Consider the following 14,814-nt stretch of genomic DNA (forward strand, 5'->3'; position numbering starts at 1 on the left):
ACAGCATTTAAAACTGACATCGCTCTGAAAACAAAAGCCTATGAATTTAGAAAATGTGAAATTAAAAGTTTGGCATGTATTCTTATTTCAAATTAATATAATACGTATATACAATCAAGAAAATTTTCCGTTAAGATATATTGCTATGAAAATCAATGAAAATCCTGTAGCTCGTAATACTTCGTTAAAAAAAAATGGTAATTAGGAAAAACTCTATCTCCTCATTTATCTCAGAATTTCTGAATTTTTTTGATATTTTAATATGTTGTACTCGCACCTGTAGGTGGTTTTATATGCCTCCAGCTTTCATAGTACCTGTGAATGAACATTTACTTGACCAACCTCCCAATTTTTTTAGTGAAATTTGGGCCAGCCATTCAAAAGATAGTAATACCTGTGAATAAGCATACACTTTGAAAGTGATACTTCGTGAATAAACATCTCCCAGGCATTTTAAAAGGGAAATATTTTTCCTTCCACTCCAATCTCCAACCATCTCAAATATTATTGATTCTCGTCAAACTTGATGGTTCACTGTTCCTCTTACTGCCGTTTGTTGCCTGCTACTCATGTGGAAGAGGGTTAGAAAGGAAGCTAATGTGACGAATAATTGGCTGTTGCTAAAGCATTATTACTTCTATGCAACAATCAATATATTGACATCAGCATTATGCTCTGATTTTAAATCAACTGAGCTGTGTTTGACGGCCTCAACTACACCACCACCCCATAACTTGATACGATTCTCGGCAGCAGAGGCCTGCATTTCCATGGAGATCAAGAACTGAAGTGTTCAACATATAAACAAATACAAAATAAATACAACTATTCCATCAGTGCATCTCCAGCTTTCATAAGATCATCTCATAGTTCATACCTCTTTGTTCCAGTTTGTGAAATATACAATCAATAACAAAATCAAGGTTTGCAGTGCAGTTCCACCAATCATCCCACTCCAAATACCCTGCTCACTCATTTCAACATCAAATATACACAAAAAGTTAGATGGCTGAACAAACTTTTGCTTTCACTGAAGGCAATGCTTACAACAAGATCAATTTTTAAAGCTTGGAATAGAGAGACCAGAGAAGGCCTACTAGTCTTGCCTTCTACTCCAATAATGGTTGCAATGCTGAAATCAGTGTGTTGGAATCATAACGAACAAAGCATAAAAAACAAAACATGGGAATGCCTAGTGCACCTTTACTCCTAAGTCAAACTTGTAGCCCAAAAGTAGACCAAGAGGTACACCAAAAACATAATAGCATCCTAAGTTTATGTAGGCTATCAAACCTTGCCACCCTCCACCAACAGCCACACCTGATAACATTTCCAAGAGAAAAACATGAGTATCTTGAAAACATTACACCTTGAAACCATTAGGGTTGACTGCGAATTGTTTGGTTTGACTTCAAATCACTAATCTACTTTCTCTGAGCGTTATGAGGAGAGTGCTCTGGATCAGAGGGACCATTATGATTGAAAAAATGTGATGATTGAAAATTTATAAGCAAAGGTGAAAACCTCCCAAGCATGTAGGTGGTAATAAGCACGGAATTATGTTGGAGATATGAGCTTTGCCCACTCAAATCAAAATCAAATATAAGAGGATTGAATGCAAATCAAATACAAAATATTACCTGATAAAACTGGCTGTACACTATTTAGAAGCACTGTTACTGCAAGAAAGATTACTAATTTAGACACTGCTCTCATGATCACCTCGCTGTCAGTAAATAGTACGGCAAATTTGTTCTTCACGAGAAGAACTATAACCATGCAAATAATGCCAATCAATAGTGATTGTGCAACCACAACCATAACAGAGAATTTTGTAGCTCTTGGATGGCCAGCACCTAGTTCATTGGAAACTCTCACGCTGCAGAAGATGTGTTGAATAGAGTAAACTCAAAATTGAAGTTTGAAAGAGAGAAAAGCAGGAGACAACATCAAAATTACAGATAAAAATAAACAATTTGTTAGCAATGTGCTTCCAAGACATGGGAATGGCCATCATTTCTTTGTAGCTTAGAACGTTCTGTTGTCCCATCTACATAAGGTCTGACATGCCATATTTCAACATGTTGTTTCAGACAAAAACAGAAAAAATAATTGTAAAATAATATTGTTGAAATAAAGAGGGTATGTGGAACTAAAACAGCTAGCTTACCTGATGGCAGCATTAATTCCAAAGAAAATCATGGCTTCCCATTCAGTCAAATTCATGCTGAAAGAAGATTAGTTAGAAATACTTAAATGTAGTAATCACATTCAAATTCATGCTGAAAGAAGAATGGTTATAACTTATTCAATGAAAATCATGTCTTTCCATCTATTCAAATTCATGTTTAAAAATACTCAAAAGGGGAGATCGCATTCAAATTCATGTTGAAAGAAAGAATGGTTCGAAATACTTAAAAAGGAAAATCACATTGAAATTCATGCTGAAAGAAGTAATGGTTTTTCCAATGAAAATCATGGCTTCCCTTCCATTCAAATCCATGCTGAAAGAAGAATGGTTAGAAATACTTAAAAGGGGATATTACATCCAAATTCATGCTCAATGAAGAATGGTTATAAATACTTAGGAGGTGAAACAACGGTCAAACTTGAGAACAATCGCTTGAAACTATAACAAGGTTACCAGAGAGAATCCTATATCATTTGGAAAAAGGTGCTAAAGAACCCATACATGGCCTATGGCTTAGCTTCTGTTGAGACACAAAGGTTAGACTAATTGGCTTCTGGTGGCCATATGCACTTCCCACTGCTTTGTTCTATATCTCTTGTTGCAGGGTAATTCCACATCTTATGGAGATCTTCCTCTTCTAGAGTGGCTCTATAAGGGAAGAAAATGTGCATATTCCTCAAAGCCATGCCAGAACCTGGGCCAGTAAAAAAGTGCAGGTAGTGTATTTGAATGTCGAGTCTTACTAACTCAACACCCAATGACCTGGGGCATTTTGCAGCTCTTTTGCAAAAACTCTGTCTAGTGGATTAAGTTCTATAAAGAGACCGTAAAAGCTCATTAGTCAAAAGTCTTTGTGCCTCGAGAAAGCAAGCCCCGCCAGACATAGGAGGCAGTGGACACACTGCTTACCAAATGGAGATTGAGTCCACTGCGATTTCTGCGTTCTTTAGGTGGCCGGTCAAAACAATTAATGTCATGAAATACCAGACCTCCAAGCTGAAATAATCATCAAACCATCCATATGTCAGAAAGGAAGAAGGAACGAGAGAATGTGAGTAAATACTGAATTTTAAGCTCAATGTAACTAATTAAATCCTGTTACTAACCATAGCATAACCGCAGAAGCCAAGGAGAGCCGAACAAATGCCCACAGGTCATAGAAAGCCAAAACAGATAATCCAGTCCAAGCATCAGGACACCAACGAACTGCATAAACCAGCTGGCATATAACCAGTGTCCACCAGCTTATGTTCAGTGACACAGCTGCTCCAACCAATTCCCAATTCAGTTTGGATATGCATAGCCAGCTAAGGAAAACGTGAATTATTAACCCAATTACAGAAATCCAAGCCATGGCCGTGACTTTGCTCTGGGACTGAAGAAACTTCTGAACTGGAAAATTAATAGCAAAAGAAAACGGTAGTGGAAGTGTCCAAATGGCAAATTGTCCAGTGAGATCAGAAATATCATCAGCTTGTCCCAACAGCTTCAAAATCGGCGCAGAGAAAATGTAAATTGGACTTAATAACATCGCAGTTGCAGTCAAAATTATCCAGGATCGTTGCATAAACACTCCAAGCATGTGAATTTGACCTGCCCCAAAGGCTTGGCCGCAAAGTGTCTCCAATGCACTCCCCATTCCAAGCTACAAAAGTGGAAGGCAAATATCCCATGTTCAGAGACATTACAAGTTGAAGCAAAGTTCTAAACATTTTCTGCTTAGAAGTCACAATATTTCAAGCATCATCCATTCCTTAGCTCCAGAAATTCCATTGTTTTATTGAAAAGCAGGGAGTAGAAGCTCAACTGGAATCTCTTTCTAATTGTACAGATATTACATGATTTCTTGGCCACCATTGAGAATTATGTTTTGCCACAACATTGTCTTGTTGAGTATTTCCCATTCCACTAAGTTCATGGAATTCCTACCATGAAATTACCACACATAAGTTATTGAACCGCATTCTGAAAAACTTCCTTTTCATGAGAAAGAAAATATATTTTGTTTGCCAAGGATTTGAAATAGGTACAAGTACTTCTCTGAACGTATTAAATCATAAGAGCACACGAAAGCTAAATATGAGAACCACCAAAATAAATTTGCGTACTTCATCTGCCATAAAAACCTTGAATCTTATCGATTTTAAATAACCGAAGCCAAATTCACTCAGACTTTAGCTTTAATCTAATGTCAAAAGAAAACCTTATGGCTTTAAACGGGTGGAGACCTGAGAGCATAGGATATTGAGAAAAACAAAACCAAAATAGAGCATGTTGATTACTGCTAATAATTATCTTTCAAATATATTTAATAATTTTTTTATTAAAATGCTTCTTTATTTAACTTATTATCAATCAAGGAGCACATATGGGGACACAAATCTAAATGGACAACCTCGCACTTGCAGTGATCTGGAAGCCATTCACTAAAATTAAGAAGGCATTCTTCACCTCGTTTGTTGGACATAAAGCAGTCCAGGTAGGAGTTTCTTAATCTAAATGTCTATGGTGTGAATTGTTAAATTAATGCAAGAATGGATTACTATATTTTATGAAATACCTCATTTTTCTTATTTATTAGGAGTCATTTTTTAAACAAATTCCATGTTTTTTTAGTTTCATAATGTATAAATATTTATCAAAATGAATGGTTATATATATTTAAACAAACACATCATATTGTAAAATGTGTTATTATATGTGGTGCATTTGTTTTCCTTATTAGAGAATTAGGCTCGGATGCTCCTTGCATAATGAGAATGAGAAGGGAGTTTCCTATTTGATACTCTCAAATAATTTGTTAGGGGTCCTAATATAAAGTTAAGCAGGTTATATGTGAAAAATGAGAATGTTACCATTATGGCCTTGTTGCCCTTCACAATAATGTCATAATGACAAGTTTATATGACTGATCCTTGCTCTATATGAAAGGGATAAGCCACAAAATGACATTAATGATGGTTGGAGGCCCACTATAATAGATATTGAGTGGGTTAATGATGGATGAGGCCTTATTCACATGATTAAGACAATCACCTCTCTCATGGTTGGGGCCCACTATCCTAGGTGTTGAGTGGGTTAATGATGGATGAGGATTTATGGACAAAAATAGCACAATTACCCTTTATCTCACTTATCTATTAATTAGTAATTATGGATTAGTGTACTTAATATTTTTTATGCCTTATGGAAATATTTTATAGGCTTTATGTTTTATGTCAAGTGGCTTGTAAAGATTACTGATTTTTAATTGTATTACCAAATGGCATTTTTGACAATGAAATGTGTCTACATAGTTTTGACCATCTCTAGGGATTTTTTTTCTTTTTTTTCAATTGGCAATTGATTGTCTAGGCTAGATCTCTTATGGGCCCATCTAGTCCACTGACATACCCCATGATAATCACATGACATGTTCACCTAGAGGTTGTTTCCACTTAGTCAAACCCCAAAATATTTCGTGTGATACTTTAGTCTTGAACTTGGAACATACTAGAGGCACACAAGACCATGTAGCCCAAAAGAAGGAAGGATACAAACTAATCTCATGCTTGTGCCCTACTGGTATTTTATTGAATAAACTTATCTATCACAAGTGTTGGTAGCTGATGTGTCATTTTCTTTTTCTATTTTTTAATAAAATGCCTAATGTGTTTTTGTTAATAGTTAAAAGAAACACAAAAATATCCATTTAAGACCCCAAGAAAAAGATATTCATATGAATTCATATTTAAAAAAGTACTCTGGGTTAATATTTTTTGTCATATATATATATATATATATATTACAAAAATGTCAATATATGTGGTGTATTTGTCTCCACGATTAGAGAATTGAGCTAGAATTGCTCATTAGCATTATGAGAAGGGAGTTTCTTATTAATTTTTTATGGAAATTTGTTGGAGGAGAGGTTTTGGCCTTGGCTTACAACCTACATTTTGTGTCTTCTTGTCTCATTGATCTTCATAGTTTGGTAGTTGTTTAATGATAAGAACACTAATAATAATTAATTGAAAGAAGAAGTTAATCAAGTTAACTAAAAATACATCACAAGTAGTTATCAAAGAAAAATAAATCACCTAATCTAGTCGCCCCTAGATTTCTCAACATATATCTCATGGTCTCGACTAGTCTATTGACATACCCCTTGATAATCACATGACATACTCACGTAGAGGTTTTATCCACTTAGTCAAACCCCATAACCTTTAGTGCACATATTTGTGTGATTCATTGATCTTGAACTTGGAACTTCCTAGAGGCACATAAGTCCATGTAGGCTAGAGGGAGAAAGGGTACCAACTGATCTCATGGTTGTTCCCTCTAGGTATTTTATCAAATAAACTTATCTCTTGCAAATGTTAGTTGCTATGATGTCCTTTTCTTTCATTTTAAAAAAAATGCCTAATATGTATTTATTAATAGTGAAAGGAAACATAAAAATGTCCATTTAATATTGAAAATGAAATTCATACATTGAATTGTAAAATTCCCTTGTCATTGAGAAAATATTCAAGGGAGCTTTAAATAAATAGCCCATAAGGAGCAATACTTGCCAATGTTGTGCAAATGGTGTACAAAGTTAAATGACATTAAGCATTGAGAAAAACTTCATGGTTAATAGTGTTTGAGGCAAAGGATTCCTAAGATGGGTGACCTTCTAGGAAGTCACAATGACTAAGTGCAAGTATTGAACTGTAGGTTGTAATTTTCCTTTGGGTTGTGAACACATTCCTATTCATGAAAGACACTTAAAAACCCACTTTAGATGGAGTCCAAAATCTCCCCAATTAAGTACATTGCTCTGCATCTAAGCTATATTTGTACCCAAATTACTATTACAAAAAATGTACTCTAAAAAGACACTAAAATCTCTACTCTATATGGAATCTTAGGCCACTATATAACAAAGGTATATGTCTATTCATTTTTTATAGTTTTACATCTATAAGCATGGATTTCTATCTCCATGAGGGGTTGAATTTAGGATCTTCCTCATCAAATAAACTATATAGAAAATCTATATTCTTATTCAATTCTACATAGTCTCCCAAAGAAACCTAAAACCTAATTTAAAATCTCTGTAACTAAATATATAAGGCTTTACAACTAATTTATATGCCTAATCATTTTTGGAATTCTAGAGAGTTGTGGATTTTTATCTTCAAAAACCTCTTTTTTGGCATGTACCGTATCTATGTATGTTCTCATTTGTGATACTTTTCCTAGAAGGGACTTTGTGATATGGAGATCTAATGTATTTTGGCAGAAGACTTCTAGAAGTGTCCTTTCTGGGATAAACGATCAAATTAAGGAGCTCGATTCCCGAGTAGCATGTTAAATTTGTGATGTGGATATTTAATATCTTTTAGCGATACGATGGTTTGACTTCCAGAAGTGCACTTTCTCGTATTAATGGTCATGGGTTCGATTCCCCAATACCATGCATTATAACTATCTAAATAAATATGTAATAACAAGCGGCGACATCTTTTAAGAAAACTATGTACCATACCTCACAATCTAAAAACATAAACTAAATAGCTTTTTGATGACATTACTCACCATAAATCTGAAGGTGAATACTACGATCACAAAGATTCCTATGGATATAATAGCCAATTGAAGGCTACTCAGATGACCTGCAAAGATCAGTGTAATGGACCTAATTGCATATTGGCATATTGTGGTGATGATAGTAGGGCCTGAGATAGCCAACAAATTTTTGGGTTCAATCCAACTCTCCCTTGCAAACTGTGGGAACGTTGTAATGTGAGGGAAGTTGCTACTTCTCACATTTAGTTGCTATTTATTCTCCTCTTCAATAGCGACTAATGGAGATCACAAAGAGTTCGTCATATTGGTTGCACCACTTCCATACGCTTCTTACCCACATATATATATATATATATATATATATATATATATATATATATAACTTTTACAACATTTGTAAATAGCCGAGGGAGGGCAATGCTCGAGTGGACAACACAAACACTTAAGGAAAGTGCCAAGTAAAGTTGTCATGAACGGAGACCTTAATAAGGAAAAGTGCCAATTTGAATTGTCAAAAAGCCTCCCTAGTAAAGGAGGCTTATCATGATATTGTCTTGATAATTTAGAATTATCTTTATCAATAAATAAGATTCAATTTGTTTTTACATAAAAAAATTATAAAATTTTATTGTTATGTTTAGTATTTTTTTTTTTTTTTTTTTTTCTTTCTGATTTGAGTTTGGATGGAGTTTTTCCTTTAAAAAAAGTTGTTATGTTTAGTATTTTTTTTTTTTTTTTCTTTCTGATTTGAGTTTGGATGGAGTTTTTCCTTTAAAAAAAATGAAACACTTATCTCCTAAATATTTAATGTAATTATACTACGTATAATTATTTGAGTTAAATTCAATTTACATAAAATGATAAAGGATATTATTTAAAATATATGATTTTATTGAATATAATAAATTTAATATTGAAATAAAAATGAATATGGTAATGATTATTAAAATAAATGGGAAGAGTCAACCTATTTAAAATTTAAAAAATTAAATATACATTTATATTGAAATAAAAATGAATTTGGTTTTGAATATAAGTAATGATTATTAAAATAAATGGAAAGAGAACATATTTAAAAATTTTAAATATACAATTTTTTATTTATTTATGTATAATTAAAAAATTATTTTTAATAATTATAATTATAATTATAATTATAATTATAATTAATATTATATTTTATTATTTTTGTATGAATAAAACTTATAAAAGAATTAATTAATTTTTATAATTAAATATTTCTTCCTGAAAACCTGAAAAACATTAATTAATTATTTTTATATATTATAATATAAGAAAATCTAATTTGATTTAAAAGATGACTCTTCGTTTCCTCATTTTTATATTTAAATAGGAAAGAAAGGTGATTAAAAAACACACATGCTTTTATCGTGTATCGGGATGATAGATATAATCTTCAAATATATATCTTTACGAAAATTTAAAATCTTAACCCGATGCGGTTGAAAAGGAAAATTTGTAGCTTATATTATTTTTAAAGTGATTTCGAAAGTCTAGAGGAATCTTTGACCCTACCATTTAAAAAATGAAAGCAAGCATAGTTCAGAGAAATATCATTCTTTAATTTAAAACAAAAATGTACCCCCAGAAATCACAAAAGCTTCAATATCGGATCCGATGAAAATGTGGTTGTCTTTTTCTGATTTTGATAATCAAATTAAAATCCAAAGATTTCAAAAGATGCTTTATAGTGATTGGTTATGATTTTAAATGGAATGAAATTGTTTTAAGCGTAATTTTTTGGAATTTTTTGTGTTAAAATTTGGTGGAAAGAATTGAGATGAAATTTTGATTTGTGTTATTTAAATTGGTTTTTTGATTGTATATATGGATTCAACATCCATAAAAACTTTTAGGGCGGTTCCACCCATCAAACTTGTGAATTGGAATTAAAAAAATTTAAAAATAAAATTTAATAAGAAAAATATTCTTTTGAAATTTTTAGAAACTAACATTAATACAATTATATTAATAAATGTGGTTGATATACTTTCATAAGGTGTATATTAATAACATGCACAATATATACGGATAAATTTCAATGGATATGAATTTACTATTAATAAATATGTAAATATAATAATAAAGCAATCATAATAATTATATTATAAAATATTATTATCATTATATTGTAAATACGATAATAATTATAATAATTATAATGACAATTTATAATAATCATTATCATATTATAATAATATGATAATATTATTGATATTATGAATAATATAATAAACACTGATATTATTAACCAAAGTGATTATTAATATCATAAACCCAACACATTATAAACATGAGGAAATGATATTAAACACAAAGATAAATATTATAAATTCAAGGGATTAATATTAAAAACCCTTTGGATTAATATTATAAACACAAGGGATTAATAAACTCAAGGAATTCATATTATAGACCCAATGGATTATAAACCTAAGAGACTTATATTAAACCTTAGGATTATAATTGTAAACTCTATCAATAATATTATACCCTAGGAATATGAACCCTTAGATTAATAAATCCAAGGGATTGATATCATAAACCCAAGGGATTAATATTATAAACCCAAGGATATAAACCCTACAATAAATATTATTGGTTCAGGTGGATCCAGAAATAGAAGTGGTGTTGAAAGTAGCTCAAAAATAAAATTCCTCAGATGGAGTGAAACTGAGGCCATATTGTAGTGCTCGTCACCTTGATTCCAACGGTGTGAATGACACTCAAATTCGAGTTCGTATGTTCAAGTTATAGCTGGTCAAAGTTCTGGTTAAACTTGGCCAAGTGGCAGTCACTAATGAGACAACAAATTGGTAGAGTACCATCGCATGAAATCCGGCTGTCGGAACATGTGAATTTTTTGCCTACTTAATTTGTCTAATATTCCTTATTTTCCAGCGAAATAAATAAATAAATAAACACTACGATTCTACTAAAAAACAAAAAGAATATATGTTTAGGGGGCAAGTTGCCACCCCCCCAATGGTCCAATATAATATGTATTTAAAAGGGGATGGGTGGGCCACCCCTGGTGGACCCACGCAACCCTTGAACTATAGATTTTTACTGTAGATTAAACAACTTATGTGATATGCGAAAACAAAAAACAAGAACCTACTATACTCATCAACAAAAACCAAATTTGATTGATAAAAACATTAAGCATAAAATGAATAATTTCAATCGCACATAACACAATATTTTTCTAGGGAAAGAAATTTCTCAAAACCCTGACTATCTATATTGCATTAACTAGAATATCTGAGAAGAAAATACAATGCTTGTTCAACTTGAACAATTCCTGCACAAGTACAATCTATCTCTCTACTTCACAAATCAACTCAAACCAACACTTAGCCAAATCTATTGGTTGCCAAGCTCCTACTTCTTTGCACAATTCCTTAGAGAATTAGCCCATAGTTAATTGTGAAAATCCCTCACTACAACTACATAATCCATCATAGCTCTTCTACTGATTGCATGCACCATCTGTACAACTCGAAAAATTATACAACTGATAGTACACTATCCTTGAACTCTAATCTCAACTGGGTCTTCCTCTGAACTGACATGCATGAGTTATTTATGAGTGAATCTTTATTTAATTTGTGGAGTAGTGAAGCTGCACTGAAGTTTCTCCCCACTACTAGACCTCCTACTATTTCCTCCAACAGTGGGAACTAGTTTAACTGACTTTAACTTAGTTAGACTGAATTAATTAATTACAACTCAAAACAACTCAACATGGACCCCTAAAATTTAAGAATCACTATACATGACTCTAGATAGACTTCCAACTCGAATTTACTAAGCCAACTAAGTCAAATTAACTTAGTTAATTGTTACAAGTCACTATGAGAATAGAATTTTGATTTAATTACTAACTTAATTCAAGGACAAATTAAGTTAGGATTTCTTGTTGCTATTTTTAACATGAACCATATTAACATAAACATTCCACAGATAACCACGATGGAATAACATTATATGTAATGTTACCGCTGACGAATCATATTAACAGCTAAAACCACATTATATCATATATTATATCAAACAAAACAAATCTGCCAACACGAGATTTGAGCCAAGTACCACCTTTAAGCTACGCGACACCACCACCAACGAGCCAACGACCCACATTGGTGGCTCCACCCACCTTACAATATTCAAACCTTCACTCAAATTGTTTGATCAACAACAAAGGATGGGCACGGAACCCTGAGAGGCCCAAGGGTGTGGAACCATGAGCAAGGGAATCATTGAGATGCTAAAAGATTCCTTTAAAGGGCTAGAAGTGTCACTATTAGAATTGGACAAGTTTATAGTCAATTTTGCACGTTTTCACGCTAGGAATCCATCTGTGAAATCCATTTCTCCAGTTGAGCTCTCCATTTTCAATACATCATCTGAATTGGAGGTATAAGGGTCATTTTTTGTAAAGTTGCTTGTAATTGATTTCTTTGATGCCACTTAATGAAAGAAGGCCTCCCCACTTTGAGCAGGGCCTAGAGACGTAGCCCACATTGAGTGAACTCTATAATCAAATCGTTTGTGTGCCTTTGATCTCATGGTTTCTTTATGATTTCCGATTCTTTTTTCATGTGTTAAGTTACTTGGTTAATATGCTCTTTTATATAAAACTCTGAATGCATCCTTGAAGTTAAAAGATATGGATCGAGTTTGGTATTACAATAGGTCTTCTTAATGCGAATTGCATGAGTGAATGCTAACCAGGAACAAGCTCCAAAGAGGTGAAGGAAAACTTAAATCCTTTGATTTTTAAGTGGGATGACCACCACGAAGACAGAACATGGCAGATGAGGAAGATCAAATGGAGGAAGGGTGAAATTATCGCAAGATATTCTTCACCATGGCAGAGAAAGTTGACAAGTTGTTTGCAGTTTATGAGAAGTTGATCAAGCCTGAGAAGAAAGATCTAGATGACCATGCATCGATACATCATGAAGGTGGAAGAGGAGATCCTCGTGAACCATCCTCTCCATCCTCTAGTGATAATTCTTCTTCTTCTTCTTCTCATCACTCTAATAGGCATCATAGGAATACATCTAAGAAGCCATTTTTAAGCTATATGTAAAGTTTGATTTTCCCATATATAATGGAGAATGTAATGCAGAGAAACTAAACAATTAGATTAGACATATCGAGGTTTATTGCCGGATTCAATAGATCGAGGAAGATGAGACAAATATCCAATTAGCATCTCTTCCACTAAGTGGCACTACTCTTGTCTGGTAGGAGAGAAAGTTGCAGAAATGCATCAAAAACTTGGGTAATCTCCTTTATTCTTAGTCCAATTTTTTTTTTGCATTAAAAGATTAGTGTTATCCTTTGGGTTATCGACAAAAGGATTTAATGGAATGGAAATATTTAAGCCAAGGAAAGGGTCAAAATGTACAAAGTTTCACATAATAGTTTAAAAAACAAAAATTGAATTTGGGCATTCCACCTGATTCACCTGAAACTGTAACAAAGTATATTGGTGCTTTACATAGTTACATCAAACATGCTTTGTTGTTATTTGAGCCTACTACTATTGATGCGTCTAGTGTGAAGGCCATTCACCTTGAAAGCAAAGGAAATAATGTTAAATAAGAGTGGCCGAATAAATCATCTTCTGAACCTCATAATGGAAATATCAAAGGAAAAGGAAAGGAAAAGGACAAGAAGGCAGCTATAACTAAGAAGGAGGAAGGAGCAAAGCCATCTTGCACACATTACAAGAAGGAAGGCCATGATGATGAACGTTGTTGGAAGTTGCATCTGAAGTTGAAGCCAAATAGATTTGGTGAAAAGGGCAAGCAAAAGGTGGTGGCAACCGTGCAACAGGACCTTGAATCTGATTTCAATGATGAGACATTGATCACAAAAGTGGGCACACAAGGTACTCCTCTTCATTGTAATGAAAATTCTCAATTGCATGCAAGTACAAGTTCTTCAAATGAGTCTCTTTTTAATGAACAAAAGAGAATTGAATTGTTCCACAATAGAGTCATAATGAAACATACTAAAGTGGAAACCTTATTTGATCCGGGCTGACAAGAAAATTTGATTTCATAATCCTTGGTTAAAAATTTAGGATTAGAGACGAAGCCTCATCCGAAACCATACCTACTTGGTTGGGTGTGTGATAAAGAGAAATTAAATGCAACCAAGCAGTGTAGACCTAGATTTTTTATTGCATCCAAACTAGTAGATGAGGTTGATCTTGATGTTGTACCCTTAGATATCTATGGTATTGTATTGGAGAGTCTATATTTGTATGACAAGAAAGCAATTTTATTTCACCATGAAAACAAGTATCATCTCACAAAATATGAGGTGAAATACATTATTAGAGCTCATCGCACCAAAATCAGTGCCAGTCTTGTAAATGCAGAGAGATTGATTAATTCTAGCAAAGGGTGCATGCTCATGGTTGTGAGAGAAAAAGATTCCAATACTTCTGAAGCTTTCCAAGGTTGTATTCCCACTCATAAAAAGGAATTCTATGGAATTGTTACTAACTATGATGGGATTTTTCAGGAACCAAGTGGGTTGCCTCCAAAGCGCGAAATCCAACATGAGATTCACTTGCAGCAGGATGCTGCTTTACCCAACATTGGTATCTACAGGTTATCAACCATTGAGATGGATGAGATAAAGAAGCAAGAACAAGAATTGTTGAACCAAGGGGTCATAAGGCCAAGTTATTCTCCATGCGGCTCACCTGTCGCATTGGTTCCTAAAAAGGATGGAACATGGAGGATGTGCATAGAATACAGAGCCCTCCACAAAATAACGGTGAAGAATCAGCACCCTCTCCCTCGCATTGATGATTTGTTAGATGAATTGAAAAATTTTGTCTATTTCACAAAATTGGACTTGTGCAGTTGTTATCATCTGGTAGGATTGCATAACAAGATGTATGGAAGATTGCATTCAAGACAAAACAAGGGTTGTTTGAATGGATGGTGATGCCATTCGGATTGTGAAATGATATGACCACATTCATGAAGGTTATGAATCATGTTTTTAGGCATCTT

General features: G+C 33.3%; 1 protein-coding gene across 1 annotated transcript; it reads right to left on the reverse strand.

Annotated features, from left to right (window-relative positions):
- Positions 1-637: 637 nt before the first annotated feature.
- LOC149148810 (protein DETOXIFICATION 35-like) lies at positions 638-3,830 on the reverse strand. Its single transcript, XM_089442281.1, has 7 exons — positions 3,298-3,830; positions 3,101-3,187; positions 2,171-2,227; positions 1,641-1,879; positions 1,202-1,320; positions 878-964; positions 638-760 (listed from the first exon to the last, which is right to left on the reverse strand). The coding sequence occupies exons 1-7, from the start codon at positions 3,828-3,830 to the stop codon at positions 638-640; spliced, it is 1,245 nt and encodes a 414-aa protein (XP_089298407.1).
- Positions 3,831-14,814: the final 10,984 nt, after the last annotated feature.

Source organism: Pinus tabuliformis, chromosome 9 (assembly GCF_031772625.1).
Source record: "Pinus tabuliformis cultivar Carrire ecotype Pingquan chromosome 9, CPIR1, whole genome shotgun sequence".
NCBI lineage: Eukaryota > Viridiplantae > Streptophyta > Pinopsida > Pinales > Pinaceae > Pinus > Pinus tabuliformis.